Source organism: Sapajus apella, unplaced genomic scaffold (assembly GCF_009761245.1).
Source record: "Sapajus apella isolate SASKATOON/1434 unplaced genomic scaffold, GSC_monkey_1.0 scaffold86, whole genome shotgun sequence".
NCBI classification, from domain to species: Eukaryota; Metazoa; Chordata; class Mammalia; order Primates; family Cebidae; genus Sapajus; species Sapajus apella.
Window position 1 is genome coordinate 7,520,985 of NW_022437026.1, and position 19,489 is coordinate 7,540,473.

The 19,489-nt window shown below is 50.6% G+C and overlaps 1 protein-coding gene across 1 annotated transcript in view; it reads left to right on the forward strand.

The window, feature by feature from the left end:
* Window positions 1–16,564, forward strand: part of CD9 (CD9 molecule) — a 39,028-nt gene extending 22,464 nt beyond the window's left edge. The window contains exons 2-8 of the mRNA XM_032254538.1: window positions 3,311–3,419; window positions 11,002–11,099; window positions 11,830–11,904; window positions 13,685–13,783; window positions 13,929–14,018; window positions 14,629–14,712; window positions 16,084–16,564. Of these exons, the coding sequence (XP_032110429.1) occupies window positions 3,311–3,419; window positions 11,002–11,099; window positions 11,830–11,904; window positions 13,685–13,783; window positions 13,929–14,018; window positions 14,629–14,712; window positions 16,084–16,149 (621 nt within the window). The 3' untranslated portion in view covers window positions 16,150–16,564. The remainder of the gene's footprint in view (window positions 1–3,310; window positions 3,420–11,001; window positions 11,100–11,829; window positions 11,905–13,684; window positions 13,784–13,928; window positions 14,019–14,628; window positions 14,713–16,083) is intronic.
* Window positions 16,565–19,489: the final 2,925 nt, after the last annotated feature.

Here is a 19,489-nt window from a genome sequence, read left to right on the forward strand (position 1 = left end):
CTGGAGTGCAATGGCGCGATCTCGGCTCACCGCAACCTCCGCTTCCTGGGTTCAGGCAATTCTCATGCCTCAGCCTCCCCAGCAGCTGGATTACAGGCAGGCGCCACCATGCCCAGCTGATTTTTTGTATTTTTAGTAGAGACGGGGTTTCACCATGTTGACCAGGATGGTCTCGATCTCTTGACCTCGTGATCCACCCGCCTCAGCCTCCCAAAGTGCTGGGATTACAGGCTTGAGCCACCGCGCCCGGCCCCGAACCTTTCCCCTCTCTTATTGTGAGTTGTTAAGCATATGAGACAGAGATCTATGAAAGCTTTTTCCATTTTTCCAGAGTCAGCTGCTTTTCCTTCCTGGTTGTAGTGAAGTGTTGCAGGTTTAACAACCAAGCAGCGTGATGGAAGGTTTAAAGTGGGGTCCAAATTCGGGGGACTCCCGACTCTGGGCATGGCCTGGCCCTTGGCCGAGATAAGACCTGAGATGCTTCCTTTTGTCTCTGGTCCAGTTCTCCCGACCAGAATCCTTTTAGCACCTGTGCACGGAGACCGGATCAATGACTGGACTGAACATATTGGCTCAGGGTCCTTGACTTTGGGGCTCTCTATAAGATGGAAGGGGCCTTACCCCTGGAGGTTCCACTGAGGTACCCTGTCATCACCCGATGGAACATTCCCAAAGAGACCCGGCTCCTGCCCTGAGAGGCTGCTGTACAGTGTAGCTTTACTGCATCTTACAGCTTAGTTGCTTGGCAGGCTTGGAATTGTCTTCATTCTTTTCTGCGACTCACTTAGGAGTTTTCCAGCAGATAAGGGGTAGGGTCGTAACTTCACTCATCAGGGAAGATTAGATGACTTGGAGATAATTGCTTGATAAGCACAAGCCTACAGCAAAAAGGACAGTAATGAGCACTATCGCTGTATGTCCCCATGCTAGCAAGAGCATAACAAGACATGGCGAGAGGGAGGACCAGGGTGGGAACAGGTTGTGGCTAACTGTGGACCGAAATTGAGCTCCGGCCCACAGTTTTCAGGTTAACACTTTCATGTCCAGGAGGAGGCCAGCAGCCTCGGTCTTCCATTCCCAGGTGTCTGACTGGGCCTCCATGGGTTAGGGTGGAAGGAGGAAAAGTATCATGTTTGTACTTTTAATGCCCAGGGACCCCAGGGAACCTAGGCCAGGGCTTGCCACTTGCAGAGTCAAGACCCACCCAGTGTGTACTTGCCTAGTCCCTTGTGTACGTGGATCTGAGCCACATAACTCCTCTACTCAGAATGCTCCCAGCAGGGCCTGCCTCCCCTCCTAAGCAAACTGCGGTGCTCCTGGTGGTCTGGGAATCCATAATCTGAATGCAAGAACCCTGCCGGTTCCAGGACAGTGGAGACTCACGCTTCTCCCCAGCCAAGCAGTGATCTGCTGCCTGTGGATTAGGCCAGGAGACCCTCCCTCACATGCCTGCCTTTTATTAAGAAGGAAAACCAGACCAGAGCCATGTTTGAACTCAGAGCTTTCAAGTTCATTTTAACTCTAAAATTCATGTGCCTTTGTGAGTTTTTCTCCTCTGCCTTGTCCAGCTGTGGGCCTGTGGCGTTGTGCAGTCCTTACCAGTGTTTGGAGCTGCCTGCCCTGAGGTGGGGCTGAGAGGCTGAGAAGAGGCTGGGAGTGCCGGGCTGGGGGGACTTCGTGCTGGTAAAGTGAGGTGGTTCTCCCAGAGCCCATTTCCTACCTCCCCCTTCATGGGCAGAGACACTTCCGATATTAACTCCTTTAATTATTTATTTATTTATTTATTTTGAGACAGGATCTTACTCTGTCACCCAGGCTGGAGTACAGTGGCATGATCTCAGCTCATTGCAACCTCTGCCTCCTGGGTTCATGCGATTCTCCTGCCTCAGCCTCCCAACTAGCTGGGATTACAGGCATGTGCCACCACACCCGGCTAATTTTTGTATTTTTAGTAGAGACGGGGTTTCACCATGTTGGTCAGGCTGGTCTCGAACTCCTGACCTTGTGATCCACCCACTTCGACCTCACAAAGTGCTGGGATTACAGGCATGAGCCACTGTGCCTGGCCAGCATCTTCTTTTTTCTTTAGCCATACATACTTAACAGCCAGGGAAGAGCTACATCTTACAATCCCTGCTTTGCAGATGGGAACCCTGAAGCAATAGAATGTGAAGCCAGACTCCGCATCCCCTCATGGTGGAAACACACCTCCCTGGCAGGAGCAAGTCCACCTACGCTCCTGGAGGGTAGGTGAGGTTGTGAGTGCTCCAGGCTGAGGTCTGGGGTAGCCCTTCCCAGTGTTGTCACCTCCACTGTCCACCCAACATGCTCACGCTCACTGCCATATTGTGAGGGAAAGGAGAGGAGAAAGGAAGGAAGGAAGGGAAGAGAGGCCTGTCCACACCATGGACTATCACCAGCTCCTGGAGCCGAGAACCAAGGTCCCTGACAAGCGGGCTCTGGCATAAGAGTGCCTCTGTTGAGGAGGGTGGACTAGCAAACCTGGGCCCACCCACTCCTGTGTCTAGCCGGCTACTACACTAAAGGCCTGTGAGTCACTCCCCCGGCAAACCCTGGTACGGACAACGACGAGGGAGCTCAGCTGGCACTGGGGCGACTTGGCAGGAGGCCTCCTGCACAGCGTCTAGTTCAGTGGTGCCAGCAAGCAGAGGCCTGACATGTCATTTACTGTGCAGTGGGTCTCCAGGGACATTGCAGCTGCCCATTCTGGTGCATGTGGGTAAATATCACCCAAGTCAACAGTTAGAATATGACACCCCCGGCCATGTGCCACCTCCCTGAACATAATCTCCTCCTCCACCTGAACGTCACTGTTCACCCGATGATGACAGTGCTTTTCCTTTGTCATTTATAGGTATACGTAAGCGTCTGCCTCTGTGTGCACCCCTAAACAGCACAGAGGTTTTTAGCTACATGGAATCGTATATTTTGTGTGTTCCTGTGGCTCTGGTTTCTTTGGTTTAGCATTGCGAGTTGCACTCACGGTATGGCAGGTAGCCAGAGTTACTCGTTTTCGCTGCTGTATAGTGTTCTGTTGCCGATAAAGTACCCCTTCGGCCAATGGGCGGCAGGTGGGTCACTGTTTATTCCTCGCTTGCTGGTGTTTTTGTACCTGAATTAATCAAGCACCCCCCCACAATGGCATTTTCAACTACCAATGCCATTGGTACATAAGGGACAGAGGCCAAGGGTGGTCACATAGTCCTTTGCCAGGCTCACCCTTCAGTGTGCGGGGACTGCGTTGTTGCTGGTAGCCAGAATCAATGCTGACGTCCTATGTGTCTTGCAGCTTGCCGGGATTGCCGTCCTTGCCATTGGACTATGGCTCCGATTCGACTCTCAGACCAAGAGCATCTTCGAGCAAGAAACCAATAATAATAATTCCAGCTTCTACACAGGTGAGGGGCGGGGAAGGCTCGGTGAATTCAGACTCTGGCTCCAACAAAGTTCCTCCAACTTTTGGAGACCCCATGTTGACCCAGGGACTTGGGCTTGGGAAAGACTTCTGCCCTGGCCACGCTGGCCAGTCGTGTCCCTTTCAAGTTGTGCAGTTTGTGTGTGTGTCATTGTGCCTATGAATTTGCATTTAACTGATGTGGTTTCTTTTCCTGATGGCCAAGTCGGGCGTGTTGACAGTTCCCTGATGTGATGTTGGCTCTGCCAAAGTTGCACCCATTCTTGAGGGTTTACGAACCTCTGTTCTCATCTCTGATACTCTCTTTTAATACGTCTTCTTAACCTGCATCGTTTCCTTAATTCAAAAAGCTTTGTCCTGGGGATCTGCAGTGCTGGAAGAAGATATAGGTGGCTCTCCTCTCCACTGTTCAGATAGGGACTCTGAGACTCAGGAAAACATCAGCCTCCTGGAAAACACAGCAACAGTGGGAGAGATTAGAAGGGACTCTGCCCAGCCCTTTGGACCCTTGGTACTGGGGCAAATGCCGTGACGTTTAGTTTTGTTTGTTTGTTTTTGAAGCGTCTTTTGCTTTGGGAAAAAGCCTTCCAGTTTAAGCCTGCCTGTGATCCTCTGAACATGAACAGACTTGGCAGGTTTCTTTCTACACTCAGGCTTCTTGGCAGCCTGGCTAGCACCATTCTGTCCGTCTCACTGCCGTATCACCACGTCAAAGCTCCCTTCAGAGGAGGGGGAGCCCGGTGCCTGCCAAGTGCAATCGCCCGCCCGCGTCTGTGTGAATCCAGACTCTGTGGCCGTACCCTGCCTGGCTTGGAGGTAGGAAACTTTCTCATTTGTGAGGAACAAAAGAAACCTCCTATTTTTAGGACGATGCTGACATGTCGTCAGGCTCAAAGCGTAAGTTTGGCCACTTCCTTCCCACCCACCAAAAAAGTTATTTTTACAAAGGAGGGAGAAGGCAGTTATCTCTTAGTCCCTCAGGGAGAAGCAAGGCTGGCCGGCAGTGTAGACCTTCCCTTCCCTTCCCCACCTCTTGAACCGGGTAGGGAGAGTCTTAAGAAACAGCTCATTTGGTTGCATAACATTTGAGCCCTGTGGAGAGTTTTGCTGGTTTATCGCCTTTTGTTGTGAGCCGGAGTGTTTTGGGGTGTGTCTGTCTATTGTCAGAAAGAAAGTGAGAGAAAGCACAATGTGTGTTTAAAAAAAAAACTACACGTACACACAGAGTTTTCAGGGGACAGGTTTCTATAGTGCCGTGACTTGTTTTAGCAACAGAGCATTTTTTCGAGTCTGTGGCAGACTTGGAATGCTGTCCTGCAGAGCAGGAGGGAGAGGGCGGTGCAGGTGCTGGGGAAGACCCTCCGCGCTCCAGGCCACGTTCCAGAAGGGAGCCCTGTGTGGGGGCAGCAGGTCTGCCGCAGGACCAGGCAGACAGGCCCGCTTTCCCAAGCAAAAGCTGCCTGTGGCCACCACATGTGCCTCTGAAGAGACTCAGTCCTCCCTTGTCCCAGCTGCTTCTAACAACCCACTTTTTTTCTGTTACCCAAAGCCTCTATGGCTGATTCTACATATTTTTAGATGTGGGAGGGAAGAATCTCATGGGTAAGAGGATGGAACTGTGAGGAAGACACTAACATTTTCCAGCCCCCTTCTTTGTGTGTCATTCATTGCCTTGTGTGTATTGTTATATAATTTAATCCCCTTAACTCTGCAAGGAGTATGAAATGATTCTCATCTCCTAGGTGCAGGAGCTGAGGCCTAGAGAGCTTAACTTGTCTAAGCTCATATTCCCTCAAGAGGCAGGGTCAGGATTTGAACCCAGGCCTCAAAGAGCTGCTTTTTGGACTGTCTGTGCCAGGTTGGGGGGTCTCCCTGTATAGGAATGGAAAGGTGTATACCGGCTGAATGTGCCCCATTAGCAGGGATGGGGTGGGGCTCTCTTGGCCCTTTAACTTCACCCAAGTTGTAGTCGGGGAGAGAAACCCCTGTATCAGTGGCCCAGCCAGCCCCTGACAGGTGGGAAAGCCGCAGGGTGGCAGGAGAGTAATGAGCACCGGTGGAGGAGCTGGGGCTCACCTCTGGGAACTTCACAGGATTCGGATCCTGCGGGTCACTGCAAGGCCCCCCTGGTGGCCAGTGGTCCTACGTGAAGTGACCAGGAGGGTGATTTGAAGGCACAACCCCAAAGAGACACAGATCCCCTAGTTGGAGCCTAAGAGCCGCTGTCCATTTATTTCTGCCAGAGAAATACAGGTCCTTTGCAGCTACCCCCGGTCCTGGGAAAAGAGCCGGAGTTTTGAAGACTTCGTTCTGCTTGCGGAAGCGCAGGCAAGGGGGATGATGCAAGTGACGTTAGAACAGCAACACTGAGGCTGGGCACAGTGGCTCACTCTTTACATCAGATGATCCGCCCGCCTCAGCCTCCGGCATTTTGGGAGGCCGAGGCAGGCAGATCATCTGAGGTCAGGAGTTCGAGACCAGCCTGGCCAACATGGCAAAACCCCGTCTCTACTAAAAATACAAAAATTAGCTGGGTGTGGTGGTGTGTGCATCTAATCCCAGCTACTCGGGAGGCTAAGGCACAAGAATCTCTTGAACCCAGGAAGCAGGGGTTGCAGTGAACTGAGATCATGCCACTGCACTCTAGCCTGGGCGACAGAACAAGACTCTATCTCAAAAAAAAAAAAAAAAAAAGGAACAGCAGCGCAGCACTGTGGGCACTGCTTGGGTCTGTGCTGTGCCCTGAACTTCACTGAATGCTTTAGGAAATAATAACCGTGGTCTGTGGGCAAAGGGCCAGGGAGGCGTGGCTCTGTGTCCCCTTCCCCATGAGGGTGTGAGACCTGCCTTCTATATCGGCCCAGAACCCTTCTCCCAGCGGATGAGCTTGGAGTGCCAGCCACATCCTGGCTGCTTTTCCTGATGCCATGGGGTGACTGTCCTTGCAGTGGGCAACCAACTCTCTGCAGGGCAACCCACAGGCCAGCCTGACCGTGCAGCTGACGTTTCAGAAAACCTGAACAGCCCGGGGTGTCTTTTCTCCAGGGGCGCCACAGCTTACAAAGTAGAGAGAGAGTAGGTAACCAGGCAGAAAAGCAAGTGAAAACCTTTCCAACATTCGGAACAGTCTGTGGTGAGTCCAGAACGGCTGACAGCCTTATATGGGCCTTCTCTGCAGTCCGGGCCTGGAGATTCAGCCGGTCAGCAGGATCCCTAATCCCAGGCTGCAGTCATGCTGGGGAACTTCATTTTCTTGGTCTTAGGCCAGCAGCCCTTCCCAGCTCCCTGGTATCCCTCCAGAACTATGGCTGCTGAATGAGGGCATCTGGGAGTCTTCAGCCAGAGGCCATACATGCCCCTTCATCCCTCAGCCAGCCCCCCTATCCATGATGAGGTGCCTGGTGATTTTCAGGACGCACAATGCTTGCTCTCAGTAAGCTTGCATCCCCATCCTGGCTTGTGACCTGCGGCAGCTCTGCTTGTTGCTGTGGGCTTCATTTTCTCCCTCCTGAAACCAGCACAGCTTACACACCCACTCCCCTCTGGGGCAGAGAAGTGCCTCGTGTGGCAAATGGAGTTCCACTGTGGCACTTATTCCTGTGAACACGGAAGGGCGGGGAACCAAGACAGAACCAGTGAGGGCAGAGGTAGGGCTCCTTTGAACACCTGATGGAGTTATTTGAATATAATAAACTTTTATTGGAGGCCAGAGGCCCTACCGGATTTTGTTCTCCTTCACGCACACAGGTGTGGCGAGTGCTGTTTGCAAGATGGAGCTGGGGTAGGGACGGGAGCCTGCTGTGTCCTCTCCCTGGCCTAAGCCAAGAGCCCTGATGAACAGTAAAAAGCACTGTTCCCTTTCTTGTGTAAAGGACACCCTGGCATATGCTACTGCTGCCACACCAGCCTTTTTTCTTTTTCTTTTTTTTTTTTTTTTTTTCTAGGCCTATAATGTAAGCCTGAAAAAAGAATAAACAACCCTTAAGCAAATTAATACAGTAATCCTCGAGAAGGCTCTGTGATGGATAACTTTTTCCGTGAGTCAGACAGCAAGCTAACATTCACTTGTTTTATAAGGGGGAACACTTTGTCTTTTGTCATCACCAGCCTGGGCTAACAAGCTTTGGGGGTAAGCGATGAGTAGCCTTTCCAAAGGCCCTGAGCAACCCTTTTAAAAAGCAGCCCAAGCCCTCAGTGGTTCTGTGACTTCCGTGGGGCCTGCTTTCAGATGAGCCACACTAAAGCTGGCCAGCTGCCACCGAGTCCCCAAGGACAGTCACCAGGGAATGGCTTCATTTTCCCCCCAACTAGAGAGGGCTAAAGCGAGGCACTGCAGATGTGTGGCCATCCACGCAAGATTTAAAGCCCACAAAACCCTTGATCTTAAAATCTTCCTCTGCTGAGCCCCTATCATGAATATTTAATTATTTATTTATTTATTTTTTTAAATTTTTTTTTTGAGACGGAGTTTCACTCATGTTACCCAGGCTGGAGTGAAATGGCGCGATCTCGGCTCACCGCAACCTCCGCCCCCCGGGTTCAGGCAATTCTCCTGCCTCAGCCTCCTGAGTAGCTGGGATTACAGGCACGCGCCACCATGCCCAGCTAATGTTTTGTAGTTTTAGTAGAGACGGGGTTTCACCATGTTGACCAGGATGGTCTCGATCTCTTGACCTCGTGATCCACCCGCCTCGGCCTCCCAAAGTGCTGGGATTACAGGCTTGAGCCACTGCGCCCGGCCTTATCATGAATATTTAATATTAACCAGGAGGCCCATTAGGAGAACGTTCCCTCTCTCTGCATGGGAAATGCTTTTCCCTTTATTAGCTCACTTGCAGTTTATCCAACTCCGTTAGCCTCTGCAGGGTCACCAGGCTCATGAGCTGGGATCTGGACTTAGAGAAAACATGTCTGCCTGTTCATTCCCACTCCACTCTATTTCATGGGCCTATAAATCCTTTCAATCTCTTAATACCTCCTGTTTATTCAGCCCCTGCTGTGGAGCTCAAAGGAGTGACCTCATCCTTCCTTGTCTTGCCCCCATGAGATGGGGAGAAACTGGGGCCTTTCCACTGTCCCCATGGGAGAGAGCTGAAGGAGGCCGCCCTCTTACCCAGTGCCCCATGCGTGGGGCTGCACAGCCTCCCCAAGCCCAGCCTGTGGCCCCGCAGTGTTTGACTGCCTAGGAAGATGCGACCTGACTTGAGGACAAGCTACGTTTGTCCCCTTGCCCAGTCTGGGCCAGGCATGCACAAGAACAATACCCATATTCATGCAACATGGGGTTTGCCAGTAACCCCACGTGACTTGACCTCACGACGGATGTGGGGGAGAAGGGAGAGGCACAAACGCTCTCTGTGTGCATTCTGCTCTGTGCTGCCCGTGAGCCTCAGCTGTGGGCAGACTGCATGGTTTGTTGCCTGCAAAGCCTCAGCCCTGCTCAGTGCAGATGTGGGACAGTGAAGTCAGTGTGTCACCTGCCGAGGTTCTCATCGAGTGTCCTGCCGTGTATTGTGGGGAAACATCACAGACACAGACACACACACACACACACACACACACTCTTTCTCTCTCTCTCACACACACACACACACACGCACTATCTCACACTCACGAACACACACACATACTATCTCTTTCACACACACACACTCACACACACACACTCACACACACTATCTCACACACACGCACACACACATACTATCTCTTTCACACAAACACACACACGCGCACACACACTCTCACACACACACACACAATCACACACACTCACGCACACACACCTACTATCTCTTTCACACACACACTCTTTCACACACACACACTCACACACACTATCTCACACTCTCACTAACACACATACTCTCACACACGCACACACACACGCACACACACTATCTCTCACACTCTCACGAACACACACACACAAACACACACGCGCACACACACACACTCTCACACACACACACACACTATCTCACACTCTCACGAACACACACACACATACTATCTCTCTCACACACACACACACACACGCACACACACACACACGCACACATACATTTTCAGCTCCTACTTCAAGGAAACCTCTCTGGTCCCAATTGAAGGAGAATAAAAGTGAGGAGACGCAGCAAGTTAAAATTCACTGCGGTAGTTATTGATGATTGTTTCTCAGTCTTCGTGTAACTGAGATTAACAGCAGCTGGCATTTGTTGTGCGTGTGTGGATTGTGTCACTTAATCCCCACGGCAGTCCTGGAAGTAGGCATTATTGCTACTCCTGTTTTACAGAAAGAGAGGAGTCACAGAGCTGGCCTCCAAACTGAGGCACCTGGGCTTCAGAGCTGGTACTCTCGACATGTGACAGTAGCCTCTCCCAAGGCTAGACAGAATATTCCTGCAAGAACAGGGAGGCACGGAGACTTCTCTGCTGGTTTTCCCAGGGGACCGGTGTAGGGTGCTGACTGAAGGAGAAGTCCCTGCAGGGTAGCTGTGGCTTCTCAGGAACATAACCGTGGGGTGGCCCCTCTGGGCCTTGGTGGGCTGTGGAGTGAATGGGCTGGTGCTGTTCCACTGTGCTCCTGTCCCAGGAATTTGCATTGTTCTGGGTTTGGGCAAAAGTTCTAGAAGTGGCTGCCCTTCTACCACCTCCTTCCCATCAGCCGCTCAAATCAAGGGCTGAGTAATGGTGTCATTCATCCTCTCCTTAGCAAGGAGGAGCCTCTTCACCCTTAACCTGCAGTAACTGAGTTGCGGCTGTAAGATCTCGTTAGCATGCTACAGAGATCTTTCGAAATTTCCAGCAACATACCGCTTTAATTTTACTGGTAAGGAAATTGAGGGCCAGAGAGGGAAAATGCCTTACCCAAGGTCACACAGCAGTTAGCAGCAGTGTTAGGACCAAAAGAAGGGTCTTCTGACACCTAGATCTGTGTCCTTTGCACAAGAGTCAGGTATTGAACCTTTGCCAAGAGGTGGCTTTGGGTATTCCTAACTGTGTGTGCCTAACCACCACCCAGCAGCAGGGCAGGGAGGGCTCACTTCTGGGAACAGGCAGAGTTGGTCCCCCCAGGGTAGGGGGAGTGCCTAGGTGTGCACAGCCCCTTCCTACTGGAAATCTGCTCTGACAGCATCCTCTGTAAGGCAGGGTCCCAGAAGTTCGCCGAGTGTGCCTGCCGTATGCTGACTAGCTTGAGTGGGTCCATCTTGCTGGCAAGAGCTGACAGACTGGACCAGTTTGCATTCCGAATGTGGGAGTTCCCATGGATATTCTCTGTCCTTGGTTGAAGGCTGATGGGCACCTTCCAGAAGGGCTGAGGGTTAGGTAGGAGGATAGGCTTGGTGAAGCCGAGTCATGGAAGAGAGTCTGGTGGGAAGGAGACCTAGGGGCAGAGGTGGAAGGGGAGGCTGTATTTTGAGGAATTTCGGGAACTTCTTCCCCGGGATGAGGGGAATAAGGCGGGGGAGGCAGGAGTTAGGCAGAGGAAAACAGGAATTGCCGGAGATGCCCGGGCCTCTGAACTGATGTCTCCACGCATGTGTGCTTCCTCTGTCCTCCCACAGGAGTCTATATTCTGATCGGAGCCGGCGCCCTCATGATGCTGGTGGGCTTCCTGGGCTGCTGCGGGGCTGTGCAGGAGTCCCAGTGCATGCTGGGACTGGTGAGTATCCCCACCAGCCACCCTGACCCCCACCGCCAAAACCTCAGTAGACCCAGACCCAGACCCACAGAACAGATGGAAGGAGATAGAGCCAAGAAGGTACCCAGAGGCCATGAGCTGTCCTCAGCCTCCCAAGTTTTCCTCACTCCAGGCCCCCTGAGCCACCTGGCCAGGCAGCCATGCTGTCCTCAGCCCGGGCCCCTCCCCAGTGTGAGGCATCACCCCTCTTCCTTTCTGGAGCCTACCTTATCGCTTCCCCTGGGCAGCTAAAAGGACTTTGTTTCCCCCTTTCTCGAGGACCACGTTTGCTTTTTTCCCCTGAATCCACAGGTACCTTTGCCTTCTTGTTTCAAAATCTGTTTCGGTCTTTTCCAGACTCCATGGAGTGGAGTCATTCCCTTTATTTCCCCAAATCTCTGTGGCTTTTGTGAGCAGTGGTAGTTTCCTGCTCACTGACTCTTAACACACACCTCATAAATGCTAGTTCTGGGCTTGGCTATGCTCAGCTTTTTCCTCCTGCCCAAGCACCTCGCCTCACTGTGGCCTCTGCCCTCTCCTTGGTTAACTGCCCGTTCTGCGAACTTCCTCCCTGCCCCTTCCAGGCTGTTCATTTGTGCCACCAGATGCCTGTTCCCCAGGGAGTTGTCCTTCCTCCTCCCAAAATACCCTTCGATTTTCCTGGCTGGTGGGCTGGGACTGTTCCTCACCCCAGCCCCTCATTGCTTTCCAGTTCTTCGGCTTCCTCTTGGTGATATTCGCCATTGAAATCGCCGCGGCCATCTGGGGATATTCCCACAAGGATGAGGTGGGTTTTTTCCCATGAGATCTCTTGGGTTTGGGAGTCGGGGGATGGGAGACAGCGCAGCAGGGGGCAGGTCCTGGCTGGGCACTTTGTTCAGCTTTCAGCTGCTGACCAGGCCCCTTATCTCATCACATGCCACTGAATGTGCCCTCCTCGGGGCAGGGACTGTCAGCATGCTTACTGCCCTGCGCAGGATTGTGCCAGCTGTGGTGCTGGCTCATAGTAGATGTTCAGGAATGACTCGTTGGGCCTGCGTGTGTGTCTGTCTGTCCATCTCACACCTCAGCAGCCCTTCCTCCCAACTCTTAGAAAGATTACTCAGGAAATACAGGCTTTCTGTGGGCTGGAAACTCTCGCCGCCTCCTCTCATCTATAAATACGTGTTCGAGTGCTGCCCCCATGAGCCAAGTGCTGCCCCCAAGCCTGTGCAGGGTCCACAGATGTTTGAACTATGGGCCCCACTTCCAGAGTCTTGGCCATCTAGTATAGGAAAAAGACATGGAACTGACAAGGGTCATAGAGGTGATTTATAGCCAAAGTATTATGGGATTTGAAAAGGGGAGGGAATCTCTTTTGGCTTCTTAGAGAAGGGAGTAGGGAACTAAACCTTGAATGAGAGATGCGTTCAGGAGGGAAGTTAGTGGAGGCAGGGGACTTGGAGCCAAAGGGGCTGAGCATGGCTGAGCCTGGGCTTCCACGCGGAGCCTTGCAGAGTTTTGGACCAGCATGGGCCATATCAGAGTAGTGTTTTCAGAAGGGCTACCTTGTCATGTTTAGCAAGAAGGGGGAAGGAAGAGAGGTGCTGGAGGCAGGAACGCTATTATTTTGCTTGGTTCTTAAGACTAGTCTAGTGCAGTAGTGAGAAGCAGCGGAAGAGTGGAACAAGGACTTCCATCTGTAACTGACTGAACGATCCATTGAGATAATCCACCACCTTCAGGCCAGCCACGGAAACTGTTTAAAAAAACACGTATTCAGGCGATAAAAGCAACAGCCGTAGAAATACGAAGGGATCATTATGAAAATGTCAGAAAGCTACTGAAGGAAAAATGCTGGCTGTTGTTCTGTTAATTGGATGTGGATGCGCATCAAAGGGGCAGACATACTTTAAATTGGGATGCACCAGGTGCAGGTGCATAATAATATATCCCCTATATTATAATACAGTAGCTGACACATCCTCCAGGTTTAGTCTTTACTGGATCTAATGGTAAAGGCTTAAGATGCAATACCTGATTTAAATTCTCATAATAATCTATGAGCTGTAGGGACAAATGTGGAAACTGACGCACAGAGAGAGGTTTAGTAATTTCCAAAATCATGCAAGTGGAGAGAAAAAGAAGAAGAAAGCCTGAGAAAATAGTCAAGTCAGGAGTAGTTTTTAAATTATTATTATCCTTTAGATTGTAGAAATTCTCGAACTCCCGACCTCAGGTGATCCGCCTGCCTCAGACTCCCAAAGTGCTGGGATTACAGGTGTGAGCCACTGTGCCTGGCTAGGATTACAGAGATTCAATTTAGGAGCCAATAGAGCTGAAGGACTGACCCGAGTGTAAGAGACAGGGAGAAGCGTCCAGAGTGAGTTTCTGGAGGATGTGGGAAGAGATGGGAAGTGCCCAAAGGCCTTGCTAGCGGCTGCCATCTGCCCAGTGACGTTGTCCAACCACAGGCAGCTGGTGGCTGAGAGCTTAAAGAGAGAGAACAAGGTGGAACGGGTAACATTTGTTCATGGAGACAGATGTTAAAATGCTGTCTCTGCCCCTCTCTTGCCTGCCCATTGTAGGTGATTAAGGAAATCCAGGAGTTTTACAAGGACACCTACAACAAGCTGAAAACCAAGGATGAGCCCCAGCGGGAGACTCTGAAAGCCATCCACTACGCGGTATGTCGTCTCGGCAAACGCACCCTCCTGCACTTTCTCCGGAATATGTCTGCACACAGGGTGCTGACTGCACCAGACTAGTGCAAACATTCTAATCTTTTTAAAATGTGTTCCTCTCATCCCTATCCCTGCCTTCTTGCTGCAGTTGAACTGCTGTGGTGTGGCTGGAGGCGTGGAACAGTTTATCTCAGACATCTGCCCCAAGAAGGAAACACTCGAAGCCATCACCGTGAAGGTAAACACAGAGCAATATCTTGGTGCCCCTGCCTCATTGCTTTGGGCAAACGCTGCAAGCATAAAAGTGACAGCAGCCAGGTGCTGCTTCGGAAAGACCCAGTCTGCCTGTGAAAGGGTCCCAGAGCACCCATCTCTTTCTCCCCTACTTTGGGCTCTCTGTTTACTGAAGGGCAATACAACAAAGACTGGACCAGGGGGACGACCAGTACTCTGGCACCACCCACTGCCGCCAGCCCCAAAGCTGTCACGGGCAGGCGTGCTTCTGAGTCTTGGACTCCCGCTCTGACTTTGTCAGTGGCTCCTGCCTGTAAGCTGGAGTTAATGTCCAACTCCAGAATGATAAAAAGTGACCTTGCAACCATATCAGAAATAGACCCCCAAGCAAGGCCTGTCCCTTCTCCTTCCCTGATGTCCTGCCCAGATTTAGGGATCCACCTTTGTTCCTCTTTCCATCCACTAGCCAGAACGTCTCTTATCCCTGAACATTCCTGTCCCCAGCCCACCCTCTGTCCGCCAGTTCTCCTGGGTGAGACGGGTGCCGTGGGAGGAAGGAGGTGCCCGGGTAGCAGGGATTGTGTGTGACCCAGGCCTTGGTTTGTCTCCCCAAGTCCTGTCCTGATGCCATCAGAGAGGTCTTCGACAGTAAATTCCACATCATCGGCGCAGTGGGCATCGGCATTGCCGTGGTCATGGTGAGTGGCAAGACGTTGTCCCAGGAGGGGGACTGAGGAGTTAACATTGATTCAGCCCATGCCCTGCCCAGACACCGTCACAGTCTGTGCATTTGTCAACTAACTTTGTCCTCATGCTCTTAGTATTTCCATTTTCCCACTAGGCAATGGAGAGACAGGCCAATGCTCTGATGAAAGCCCCTCACCTCCTCAGTAGAGTATCCAGGGTTCCTCCTGGGTTTCTCCAAAGTCGACTCTCTTAGCCATTAAGGTTCAGGGCACATGGGCGGCAGTGCTGGCGCTGCCAGTCCTCAGAGCATGTCTCCTCACGCACCTGCTATTCTTCTCCCTGAGAAAGTACTTCACTAGAGGCTACCAGCGTAGGAGTTGTTCCATTTCTTGAAGAGCATCTGAAAATGGGCAGCCAGAAGGAGGTCTCTTGCTAATCAGCCCCTAGAAACCATCAGGGGCCAACCAGGTTCCTTGGGGTCATGCCTTCTCTCCCCATGAGGGAGAGCCCCAGGTGGAACACGGCCCTCGCAGGGATGGCCTGGCTCACTGAGTCTTCCCCCACCCCTGCCCGCCTTTGCCCCCTTGCCAGACTGCCCCCAAAGAGAGAATCACCTCCTTTCTTGGCAGTTATTTGCACCCTTCACCGGCATCTAAGAAAGGCATGAAGCACCTTTCAGTAAAAGATAAAATAATACCTTCTTGTTTTTCTTTGAGATGGAGTTTTACTCTTGTTGCCCAGGCTGGAGTGCAATGGAGCAATCTTGACTCCCTGCAACCTCTGCCTCCTGGATTCAAGCAATTCTCCAGCCTCAGCCTTCCCAGTAGCTGGGACTACAAGGGCATGCCACGACGCCCAGCTAATATTTGCATTTTTAGTAGAGACGAAGTTTCACCATATTGGCCAGGCTGGAGAATCATTTGAACACAGGAAGCAGAGGTTGCAGTGAGCCAAGATCACGCCATTGCACTCCAGCCTGGGTGACAGAGCAAGACTCTGTCTAAAAATAAAAAATAAATAAAAATAGAATATTAAATACACACACACAAAGACAGATACAAAAGTTCTAACCTGCGTGGACTATAGGAAAGCCTGGAATTTGAGCATTAAATTTGGCTCAGAGCTTACTTGTCCCCCCCGAAAGTTCTCCAAGGAAGATGCGTGTGCAGCTGACTGCCGACCCCCCAGATCCTTCACATCCCACGTCCTTCTCGTTACCTGCCTGCATCTCTCCCGCTTCGGTACCCTCTAACTCACTTGGCCTCCTGGATGCCATTCTCCTTGTCATTTGTCTTGGACTGGGTGACCCATGTCTCTCCCTTTCCCTCAGCCTTCCTTCAGATAAAACCACCCTGACCCTCGTGCTTCTTCCTCTGTCCTAGATATTTGGCATGATCTTCAGTATGATCTTGTGCTGTGCTATCCGCAGGAACCGCGAGATGGTCTAGAGTCAGCTTACATCCCTGAGCAGGGAAGTTTACCCATGAAGATTGTTGGGATTTTTGTTTCTCGTTTTTTTTGTTTTTGCCACTAACTTTACTATTCACTCTGCATTTGTAGGCAAAAGCTAAAGTTATTTTATGTTTGTCTTTTAATGCTTCATTCAATATTGACATTTGTAGTTGAAGCGGGGGTTGGTTTGCTTTGGTTTATATTTTTTCAGTTGTTTCTTTTTGCTTGTTATGTTAAGCAGAAATCCTGCAATGAAAGGTACTATATTTGCTAGACTCTAGACCGGATATTGTACATAAAAGAATTTTTTTTGTCTTTAAATAGATAAAAATGTCTATCAACTTTAATCAGGTTGTAACTTATATTGAAGACAATTTGATACATAATAAAAAATTATGACAATGTCCTGGACTGGTTTTTGCTTCCTTTAGTTATTTTAGAGCTATTAGGTTTGCAAATATCTTTCAACTGCTTATTTCCACCTGCATTTATATGAGAAGTAGATGGGGAGGTTGCTCACCCCAGTTTACTAATGAAGAAATCTAGACGTGGAGAGATTAAGGGATGCTGATCCAAAGTCACACAGGTGTTAACAGAAGAGTCAGAGCCAGCACCTGGTCCCTAGATGCTCCTTCAGCAGCATGGCATGTCTTGGGGATGTGACAGCACAGGTCACACCATGGTGGTGGGAACTTTGTTTTATTCACTGCCTAGCACCTAGTGTCTGGTGCAGAGTAGTCCTCAGTGTTTTTTATCCGTTAATATTTGTTGGTTGAATGAATAAATGAGTGTGTATGCACCAGGGTTTCATCAGAGAAGCAGAGCCACTAAGAGATATTTGTTTGAAGGGATTTGTTGTGGGAATTTAACCTTACACAGTCATTGGCACCAGGGCTACTTATGCAGTTTCTGCAGACAATTGGGAAGGATGGACGGATGGAAAGTAAGGGAGGACAAGTGTGAGTGGGAGCCCTTGAAGGCAGACACATCTGTCCCTGTCAGGTTTGGTTTTTTTTTTTTTTTTTTTTTTTTTTGAGACGAAGTTTCGCTCTTGTTACCCAGGCTGGAGTGCAATGGCACGATCTCGGCTCACCGCAACCTCCGCCTCCTGGGTTCAGGCAATTCTCCTGCCTCAGCCTCCTGAGTAGCTGGGACTACAGGCACGCGCCACCATGCCCAGCTAATTTTTTGTATTTTTAGTAGAGACGGGGTTTCACCATGTTGACCAGGATGGTCTTGATCTCTTGACCTCGTGACCCACCCGCCTCAGCCTCCCAAAGTGCTGGGATTATAGGTGTGAGCCACCGCGCCCGGCGTTTTTTGTTTTTTTTTGAGACAGGGTCTCACTCTGCTGCCCAGGCTGGAGTGCAGTGGCCCAGTCTGAGCTCCCTGCAGCCTTGACCTTCCTGGTCTCAAGCAAATCCTCCCACCTCAGCCTCCCAAGTAGCTGGGACTACAAGCATGCGCCACCACACCTGGCTAATGTTTATATTTTTTATAGAGAAAGGTTTTGCCATGTTGGCCAGGCTGGTCTTGAACTCATGGTCTCAAGCAATCCACCCACCTTGGCCTCCCAAAGTGCTGGGAGTACAGGCGGGAGCCACCATGCCTGGCACCATGTCGGTTCCTGCCTCTGCTGAGGTGAACCAGCAGAGAAGCCACAAATCGTGTGAGCTGTGAAAATGACTGCTGCTTCACTTCCCACCTCCAAACCTTCCAGCAGTTTCTCCTGTGTGCTCCACTCTAACCAGAAACACATGGGAAGAGAATTCTGGGAAGTGTGGTTCAGCTTACCCAGGTGGACAGATCACAAAACCACTGCTGCGTGGGAGGTGTGGCCTATGCTCCGACTGTCTGCACTGTTGTGGGCAATTGGGAGGCAAACAGGCAATTATGGCAGAGAGGGATGAGCAGGAGAGAGGAGAAGTGCAGAGGCATAGGAAACCGATTTTTATTTTCCACTCCTTGATTTCCATTTGGGTTTCTCCTAACACTACAAAAAAAAAAAAAAAAAAACAGGAAAGAAGGGTCAAAATGTCCCTGAATGCCATTAAGTTCAAACGTCAGAACACCAAAGCTGATCGCAGCATTATTCATAATACCCAAAACGTGGAAACTCAAATGTCCATCAACAGATAAATGAACAATGTGTTGCATATCCATATGATGGAGCAGAATTCCACCTTAAATGCTGCAATGTGGATGAACCTTGAGCATGCTATGTTCAGTGAAATAAGCTAGACACAAAAGAACAAATATTCTACAATTCCCATGATAGGAGGTACCTAGAATTGGTAAATTTATAAAGAAAGTAGATTAAAAGTAACCAGAGGCTAGGGAGAGGGGAAAATGGGGAGTTATGGTATAATGAGTAGAGTTTCTGTTTGGGATAATGAAGAAGCTCTGGAAATAGATGGTGGTGATTGTTGCAAAGCTTTGTGACTATGTTTAGTGCCACTACATTGTACACTTAAAAATTGTTAAAATGGCTGGGCGCGGTGGCTCAAGCCTGTAATCCCAGCACTTTGGGAGGCCGAGGCGGGTGGATCACGAGGTCAAGAGATCGAGACCATCCTGGTCAACATGGTGAAACCCCGTCTCTACTAAAAATACAAAAAATCAGCTGGGCATGGTGGCGCGTGCCTGTAATCCCAGCTACTCAGGAGGCTGAGGCAGGAGAATTGCCTGAACCCAGGAGGCGGAGGTTGCGGTGAGCTGAGATCGCGCCATTGCACTCCAGCCTGGGTAACAAGAGCGAAACTCCGTCTCAAAAAAAAAAAAAAAAAAAAATTGTTAAAATGGGCTGAGCATGACGGCTCACACCTGTAATCCCAGCGCTTTGGGAGGCTGAGGTGCGAGGATCACTTAAGCCCAGTTCAAGGCCAACCTGGGCAACATGGTGAGACCCCCATCTCTACAAAGAAAAAAAAAAACGCTGGGCCTGGTGTTGCACACCTGTGGTCCCAGCTACTTGGGATGCTGGGTTGGGAGGATCACCTGAGCCTGGGAGGGGAAGGCTGCAGTGAGCCATGATCTCACCACTGCACTCCAGCCCAGGCAACAGAACAAGGTGCTGTCCCAAAAGAACAAAAAATAGGATCAAAGTGGCAAATTGTATATTATGTTTTACCACACGCAAAAAATAGCTGGGTTGGCGTTGTTGAGTGACTTTGTCGCTCTGTGGCCTTAGGTCCCTTGTTAATCTGAGGGCTGACTACTGTTCCGATTGTGGAAATAACAGGTCATCCATTTTATTAATGTTTTTGGGAGACATAGTCTCTCTCTGTCACCCAAGACTGGAGTGCCGTGGCGCAATCTCGGCTCACTGCAACCTCC